Source organism: Amaranthus tricolor, chromosome 12, assembly GCF_026212465.1.
Source record: "Amaranthus tricolor cultivar Red isolate AtriRed21 chromosome 12, ASM2621246v1, whole genome shotgun sequence".
Taxonomy (NCBI): domain Eukaryota; kingdom Viridiplantae; phylum Streptophyta; class Magnoliopsida; order Caryophyllales; family Amaranthaceae; genus Amaranthus; species Amaranthus tricolor.
In genome coordinates this window covers 18,288,844-18,298,563 of record NC_080058.1, presented here as the reverse complement: position 1 = coordinate 18,298,563, position 9,720 = coordinate 18,288,844, and the positions used below count along the sequence as shown (strand labels likewise).

The window sequence follows — 9,720 nt, the reverse complement described above, 5'->3', positions numbered from 1 at the left end:
TATAACGAAAATAAGATTATTGAAAGAAAATAAATATGACCATTAAACTTTTCAAAAATCAATTCTACGAAAAATTACTCAAAATTTCCATCATCAATCCTACCAGTATTGCTTACTAAACGAATCATTCAAGTTTACTAAAAAGTGTCTTGTGGTCATATTATTAGTTCAGGTGTTATTGTTAATCTAACGCATCGAGCCAGCTAAAAATAGACACTCTTTATTTCTTTCATTGTTTGGTGACCAGAAAAAGAAGAAAAACTTTAAGAGAAATCTCTGAAGAGAAAGATGACAAAATGCATACAATTTCTTATCGAAAATGAGTTAAACCTGGAGAGGTCTGCAAAATGATTACTGCTACTGATTCCTTTCTTACATGCAATGAGAGATAAAAAGAATAATGTTTGAGAATATCACTCTATTTTACAAGGCTGACTCAAGTTTATCATCATCATCATCATTGTTCTCCCACCCCTCTATATGTAAGAAGGTTGGGAGTCTTTCAAGTGCAAGCCCCTTAAGCCTTGTACTCTAAGGACGTCCAAAAATTGTGCGACAAACTTAAAACTACCTGAGTTGTAGACGACAAAATAAGGAGAAAATACTGTGAAATCCTCCCTCTATTGACCGTATACGTCAATTTTAAAAGATCTTGAATAGCAACCCACCGTGGGTAGCAAAGAAGGGGGCAAACACTAGAGACTCGACAGCCATAAGCTTGATCAAGATGTTGAGTGATGGTCCAGATGTGTCCTTAAGAGGGTCACCAACGGTGTCACCGATCACAGCTGCCTTGTGTGCATCAGATCCCTTGGGTCCGAGCTGCCTTGCATGCTCTGAAACACCAGCCTGCAACAAATGCCAAGGTCATAATAAAGACAGTCAAGTTCCAACAATGGGCTTATTCAATGGAAATTTTCGTAGTTTGTCAAGAAGCCAAAGCACTATTGAAATGCATGACACGTAACAAAGCATATATTGTACAGGTATCAAATGCTTACCTCAATATATTTCTTAGCATTGTCCCAAGCACCACCGGTGTTAGATGCAGAGATAGCGATCTGCAATTCATGAGAAACAATGAGGATTTATAACTTCTCAAGTAAAGAAAATTTCTTTTCAATCAACAAACTCACAAGTCAATACAAATAGCAAAATGGAAAAACATTAGTAATTCGACCCACCCCAGGTCCCCAACCCAAAAACCCAAACCTTAAATCAAATTTAAACGGAAAAGTAAAATATTTCCCGACTGATCATTTACTATATATAATAAGTTAATTGATCAAACACCCAAGTCCCCAACCCAACCCGACAGAAAACAAAATAAAACTAAGCTGAACAATTCAAAGCCAAAAATTTGGGCCACAAGACATGAAATAGTTACCTGTACACCAGACACAAGAGAACCAGCAAGAATACCAGAAAGAGTTTCGACACCAAACAAGGTTCCAACGATCAATGGTGTGAGCATGACAAGAGCACCTGGTGGGATCATCTCCTTGATGGAAGCATCGGTGGAGATCTTGACACAGGTTGCATAGTCAGGCTTGGCAGTACCTTCCATCAAGCCAGGGATGGTGTTGAATTGCCTGCGAACCTCTTCAACCATTTTCAAAGCTGCACTTCCCACACTCTTCATTGTCATGGCAGAGAACCAGTACGGAAGCATGGCTCCTACAAGAAGACCAATGAAGACTTTGGGAGTCAAGACATCAACAGTTGAGATAGCTGCACGGCTCACAAAAGCACCAAAGAGGGCAAGAGAGACAAGAGCAGCAGAACCAATGGCGAATCCCTGAAAAGGAATATTTATTACCTAGGTTAGGGTACAACATTTGACATACACATCAATTTACATAGGCAACCATCAGCCATTAGAAAACTCACGATCGCTCACTTACGGCTGGCACTACTATTTAGTTATGACCCAGCTTGATGGCAGGGTTTTTAAGCCTGCCTTCCAATTTCTGACCTACCACAACATGCAAGAGCTGTCAAAAACTTACCTATCCACCAAGGACTTCAAATTTTGGAAACCCAAGGAAAAATTATTCAATTAAGGCACATCAGATCCCAAAATTCAAATTGGACGACCCAAACCCTGATTGTTGAACATAAATCATTGTGCCTACTCCTTCCTCACCGAATAAAATTTAAGCGCGAAACTAAAATGCCCATCTATGTTGAGAAACACCTCAAACCCAAAACATTAATTTGATAAACACGACAAAAATGGCGAATTTGATATATCTAAATAGCTAGAGCCTGAAATTCCCATAAGAACAGCCCATACAAGCCACACATAAGACATTGAAGAACTGAATCATATTCCCAAGTTGTAAAAAACATATTACCTTTCCAATAGCAGCAGTTGTGTTTCCAGCAGCATCAAGGGCATCAGTTCTCTCACGGATTCTGTGGCTCATACCAGCCATCTCAGCAATACCTCCAGCATTATCACTAATGGGGCCATATGCATCAATAGCCAATCCAGTAGCAATGGTGCTGAGCATACCAAGAGCAGCCATGGCAATACCATACATAGCCGCAAAGCTAAAACTGACAAATATGCTTATTGCAATAGCAAAAATAGGAATAATAACTGACTTGTAGCCCAAGGCCAGGCCAAAAATAACATTTGTGGCAGCTCCAGTTCGGCAAGAGTCAGCAACATCTTGCACAGGACTACAAGCAATGATGACAATCAGCATTTTACAAGAGTTGTAGCAGCTAGATACTAAGAAATGTTAGATGTTGAGACACATACCTGTATGCATTACTAGTGTAGTATTCAGTCACAAATCCAATGATAAGCCCCGCCCACAAGCCAACAGCAACACATAAGAACAATTGCCTACATTCAAAGAGAAACAGTAAGCAATGACACCAATTGAACCAAGCCAAAACATCAATCCTCCCACTAGGAAATAGTCCAGTATGAACCAAAGCTATTACCTTACCTAATATCGAAATGATTTAATAAAATAATCCCTCCAACCCACTTCAATACACCAAATTCCTATGTTGGTACATTCCAAAGTAAGAGCGCACACTTAGTAAGTTCAATATCAAATTGTTCCATCATAATAAGAAATTTAATCTCATTAAACAGTAGTTCAAGAAAGGGCTTAATAAACCTCTAAGTATAACCTTCCAAAATGCCTATATTAAAATATTAAATATGGAAGGGAATTAGAAATGACCACAGAATAATTAAGGATGGTTTTGTGATATAATTATATTTCATGAGAAGGAAAAATTACATGACAATCAACTCAACAAAGAGAATACAAAAGATATCAACATAGAGAAAATGCATATATTCACGCTATATCAAACAAGTCCTAACTCAAAGTAGCTTGCAATAGAGCAAAACTTTTCAGTAAGATACTCTTATTTGTTTCTAATTTGATCAAAAAGCTCTCACAAATTTATCAAATTAGGAACAACAAAAGAAAACAGAGGGAATCACGATTTCCTTATATAGACAATGTATTTTGAGCAACTGAAGGTCTTACCAGTTCTTCACATCCTTCTGAGTTCCAAAGTCAAAAATGGTGAAGGAAGAAGGAAGAGCAACCCACGCAACAATTGCGACTCCAACAGTCATAAGAGCAGTGGAGATGACTAGTTGCTTCTTCAGTGAGGGCTCAATCTCCTTAACAGCCTTGATCTCAAAGAAATCAGTAGCAAATAAGGTTGTGATCAAGCAAACAAGAATACCAACAGAGCTAACTAACAGAGGGAACAACATTGCTGTAAATTCATGATTGATTCCAAATGAAGAAATGGATGCCACAACTAGAGCAGCACAAGATGACTCAGCATACGATCCAAAGAGATCCGATCCCATACCAGCAATATCACCAACATTGTCACCGACATTATCAGCAATGACCTAGAGAGGGAAGATGAACACCTGTGTAAGTTCATGAACTAAAACATACAAACAATTCATTGAGTAAGAAGAAACTTTTTATTCCTTAGATTGGCCAATTATACTGGAAAATATTCCAAAATAACAAGCCCGCTTTCTGGACAAGTGTTGTATGTTAAACATCAAAAATTCTCATTTAAAAAAGTTACTTGAAGTGACCAACTCATATGTGACTTAAGCAAGATTATAGAGTTTATTAAATTTTCACAGGAGGAAATCTTACAGCTGGATTCCTGGGGTCATCCTCAGGGATGTTTCTTTCAACTTTACCGACAAGATCAGCTCCAACATCTGCAGCTTTCGTGTAAATACCACCACCAACTCTTCCGAAAAGAGCCATAGAAGATCCTCCAAGACCATAGCCAGTAATAGCCTCAAAAAGACCTTCCCAGTCCTCGCCATAGTAGATCTTGAAGAGGAGGATAGCAATGTAAAGAACCAAAAGACCATTTGCAGCAAGAAGGAAGCCCATGACAGCTCCAGACCTGAAAGCTACAATGAAAGCTTTGCCGACACCCTTTCTAGCCTCTAGAGTTGTTCTAGCATTTGCGTATGTTGCAATCTTCATTCCGAGGAAACCAGAAGCCAAAGAAGTGATAGCACCAAGCAAAAAGGATACTGTGCTGAAGACAGCAGTGGCAAGAGCAGGCTTGCAGGTCTTGGTTTTGTCATAGGTGCACTCTTGACTACTTGTGCTGAAGCCCTCCACAGATCCAAGGAAAAGGAATATCAACACAGCAAAAGCAACCATGAAGATACCCACATATTGATACTCCGTGAAAAGGAAGGAGGTTGCTCCTGCAACAGTCAAGTAGAATAATTAAAATAACTACAGGAAAATGAAGGGTGGAAGTAATCATATATTTACATAGCACAATTGACACATTTAAAGTGATACCCATAAGAGCATTTAGTAAACAATCTTGTAAGAAATAAGATTTATGATTGAACACAGCTATAAAAATTTTGCCAAGCTGAACTTCATAGCACTAATGAAATGCAGCACTGATACTGCACGCCGCATGCATATCAGAGGAACAATATGTGATACTAGTCCCAGAAATACTCGTATAGAACTTGAACTCATAAAGTCATATACCATACCAACTAAGATAATGGGGCCTGATTAATCACAGGCAGAATAAATGTCTAAGCAAGGTGCTATAGGAAAATAAAGAAAATGTTAAATTGACGTCATACGAAAACTCAATCAACAAGCAATGAGTATCAGTTCGTCAAATCAAGATCATTGTCTCAGTTACTTAGACAGGCTAAAGCAATTCCAATTATAAGACCCAAATTTATATCACTCAGAAAAAAACTTCTGAAATCAGAATGAAAATAACAGATTATCTAGTATCATTATCAGATGAAAAATTCTGGCAGGCAAGCTATAATGTAAACAATAACTAATCCATGAAATTATTGGCTCATACAATCCAGTGGTCTCCAGTTTCCACTCTCCACTATTGAGCGAGTAATCACAATGAGACCAACTTCACAATGAACCCATAATGTCATTGACACAGTGTCTAAAATCCATATAAAACAAAACCCAAACAATAGTTAAAAAAAAACTTTAAATGAATACCAGATCATAGCACCATAAGATTGAAAAATAATTGAAAAATGGAGGGAAATAAACAAATAACAATAAAACCAAACAGTACAAGATGCAATATTATTCAAGGATCACTGCCCCCCTTGTTCCAGCAATATCACTTAATACAAGATCACAGACAGCATATTTCAAGATAAATTAATCTTGAAGCCGCAATGCGCCAGTTCACAACTTGCACTAAACTACTAGATAATATAAGCCTGCTTATAGACACACGACACCAAATGAAGCAAATAAAAATATTTTATTTCTAAAAGGCCTTTGCAAGTCTACCACACCATGTGCAAAACATTAAACATATAATTAAACATTGAATCTGAATTGACAAAATTATATCCCTAATCTAACAGGACAACAATCTCTCAGTGTATATCCCCACATTTTTGGGCATCATGCCCAAAATTAACATACCATTATATCTTCAAATCTCACCAAACAGCACGATCACAATCATAACACTGACTACATGAGCAATACCAGTTTCCTTACTAAATGCTCATATACGAAAAACATAATGCCCATATACGAAAAACAGCCACAATTACTCTAATTACCTCCTTACAAAAAGGTTAATTCTGAAATCAAGTCAAATATGATATACAAACAAAAGCAAAATGCGAATAAAGATCACTAAAACAAAAGTATCAAAATACAGGTCCACCAACAAATAAAGGCATTTAGATCTGAAACAGAAAACGAAAATAATGTGAATAGACACTTTTTCAAATTGGTGTACAGAATTTTGCAGTTTTCTTACAGAATTTGGCAGTTTTCAATTCAAATCAATTATTGCCTAAAGATAGAGATACAGCCTTTTTGACACACATCACTTCACGAAGCTAAAAAGTATAGAAGTTCAAAAAAATCTGAAGCATCAAACTATGCAAACTTTTTCCCTCTCTTCTAAATTCAAAAACAAGATTAGATTACCAAGCATTTAAATCCAATTGAAAGCAAGATTACGCAATTGAATCACACAATATAGTTTATGTGGATTGGCTAAGCAAAAACAAAAGGAATCTAAATCACAAACAATAACATCAAAATCCGTGTGAAGAAACAAAAAGAATCAATCATAATCAGATTGCAACTAATAATATTAATAACAGATTTCTTAACTTTAACGCTTAAACTCATTAATTGATCACTTTAGACTAAAGCTCAACAATTTGAATAAGTACCAAAGCACTACATTAAACTTCATTAATAATTTGTTCATAAATCTAGGATCAAGCGTTTAAAACAACAACTCCATTTCAAATTCGAACTGAACCTTTAATTAAAGAATTCAAGGGGCAAAAATTCTTAGATATATAACTTTTTAATCCAACTTATTTAAACATAGAATTAATCAAAATACAAAATCGAATCACAGGAATTAGATCACAAGCAAACAAATAAATACACTTAAAATTGAACAAAAATTCATTGGAATAACATAAACAAAACATTACACACCAAATTGAGCTCTACAATGCTAATCAAAATTTTATCCACACATTTTCAAACAAACAAATTGACAAAAAACGCAAAAATTCCATATCACGTCAAGATTAAAATGACACAACTTAACCCATATCAAATCTCAAAAAATCAGAACAAAAACCCAGAGAAACAAATCAAATTCAAGAACCAAAAAACACGACGAAACAAAAAGGAGATTAAATTAATTTCACCTTCAGAAATAGCATTTTGAATTTCAGCACATTTAGTGACAACACTATGGTCATTTAATCCTTCTTCTTCTTCAATCAAATTCTCAGAATACCCATTTTTGTTGTTATTATTGCGACCAGAATCGGGAGAAAGTTTAACCTGAGAAACCAAATACCATTGAATAAGAGAGAAAACAATACCAACAACAGCACATACTGGAATCAGAATCTCAGTTCCAAGATCTGGAAGAAGAGTTGAACTCATTTTTCCAAAAGATTGCGAATTGTTTTGGGAATGAAGAAGATAAGGGAAGAGAAAGAAAGGGTTTGGAGAAGAAGAGAGGAAGACTATACGAACTTTGAGTATACTTTTGTAGGAGGAGGGAATGAGATATTTAACGTGAGGTAACCAAACCTTTTGTTTTTTGTAGATGAGGTAACCAAACCTTGGGTTCAAGGAATCCTTTATGTGTGTATAAAACATTCACCATATTTATTATAGATGCAATGTTATTTAGTCACTATACATATAAAAATAGGTGCTATGTTATAAATTAAAAATATTTTTCAAATTTATATCATAGCATTTATTCTATGTAATATACTGATTTTTATAATTATATATTTTTGATTCAATCGTGACCTTAGATTTTTTTTAACCTTATTCAAATCAAAGTGTAAAATGATTTTTATAGTTCTCATTTTGAACACCCTTCTCATTAGATTCCTACTCTATATATCGAGCCAAAAACTTTGTAAAAGTTATGATCTTACACAAAAAAAGATACTACGTTATAAGTTTGAATAATGCTCTTAATTAATAACATAGTATCATTATTTGTATGTATAGTGAAATCAAGGGTGTAGAGTCCTTCTTATCCTTTTCATTATATATATATATATATATATATATATATATATATATATATATATATATATATATATATATATATATATATATATATATATATATATATATATATATATGTATTTATATATATATATATATATATGTATTTATATATATATATATATATGTATATATATATATATATATATATATGTATATATATATATATATATGTATATATATATATATATATATATGTATATATATATATATATATATATATATATATATATATATATATATATATATATATATATATATATATATATACATATATATATATATATACATATATATATATATATATACATATATATATATATATATATGTATATATATATATATATGTATATATATATATATATGTATATATATATATATATATATATATATATATATATATACATATATATATATATATACATATATATATATATATACATATATATATATATATATATACATATATATATACATATATATATATATATACATATATATATACATATATATATATATATATATACATATATATATATATATATACATATATATATATATATACATATATATATATATATATATATATATATACATATATATATATATATATACATATATATATATATATATACATATATATATATATATATACATATATATATATATATACATATATATATATATATATACATATATATATATATATATATATATATATATATATATATATATATATATATATTGGCCTTTACTGACGAAGATAGTTGTTACTATAATCTATAGTGCCATTTATAGGAAATGTCACTAGATTTTATGTCGCGAAAAACTTTAGTATGATTTTTTATTACGTTGCTAAAGGGTTTAAAAAGTCACTAAAATCACCATATATACCATTAGAAATTTAAAGTAACGACATTTAAATGAAATTTAATTAAATATATTCATTAAAAATATATTATGTAGTATTGTTTGTATTTGAAATATTTTAAAGAATATTTTTTATTAAATGGAGAAACTTTTTTTAATAAAAAGCCTAAGAAGATAACTAGAATATAATATTATTCCACAATTCCATATCATAATTCCAGAATCAGATTAATGATTAGCCCCACTTATTCTTTAAATGACGTGTCATTGCATAGAGAAGATAATGGTCACTTTCCCTAATTGGTACCATCTTATATGCTCATTGGAAAAATTCAATCTTTAGCTTTACACCTTTTTATTCTATGGAAGATTCTTCCATTTGAAATGTAAAAATCTAGTATACATTATTTAAAAAAATTGGAAATTAAAGTATATTTATGTTAAAAAATACTTCAAAAAAAACCATTTAACATTTACTCATATATGATCTGCTACATAATTTCCAAAAAGAAAAATGATCAACTGCATCATGCAATATTGTAAAACTAGCTAATATATGGGAGATATACGGCTTTAAGATAAATTTTTGCGAAGTTAATTTAATATAAAGTTTAAGATATAAGTTTATACATTATCATTATATTGTATATCACTTTTTCAATTTAAATGCTTTGTAAAATATTTTATTTATATTGCACAAAATTGTGAAAATGTATATCATTTG

General features: G+C 31.9%; 1 protein-coding gene across 1 annotated transcript; it reads right to left on the bottom strand.

Annotated features, from left to right (window-relative positions):
* Positions 1–277: 277 nt before the first annotated feature.
* LOC130828224 (pyrophosphate-energized vacuolar membrane proton pump-like) lies at positions 278–7,714 on the bottom strand. The gene is made up of 8 exons (XM_057694079.1): positions 7,238–7,714; positions 4,164–4,738; positions 3,522–3,901; positions 2,771–2,857; positions 2,358–2,688; positions 1,388–1,798; positions 1,002–1,061; positions 278–849 (listed from the first exon to the last, which is right to left on the bottom strand). The coding sequence occupies exons 1-8, from the start codon at positions 7,698–7,700 to the stop codon at positions 643–645; spliced, it is 2,514 nt and encodes an 837-aa protein (XP_057550062.1). The 5' UTR covers positions 7,701–7,714; the 3' UTR covers positions 278–642.
* Positions 7,715–9,720: the final 2,006 nt, after the last annotated feature.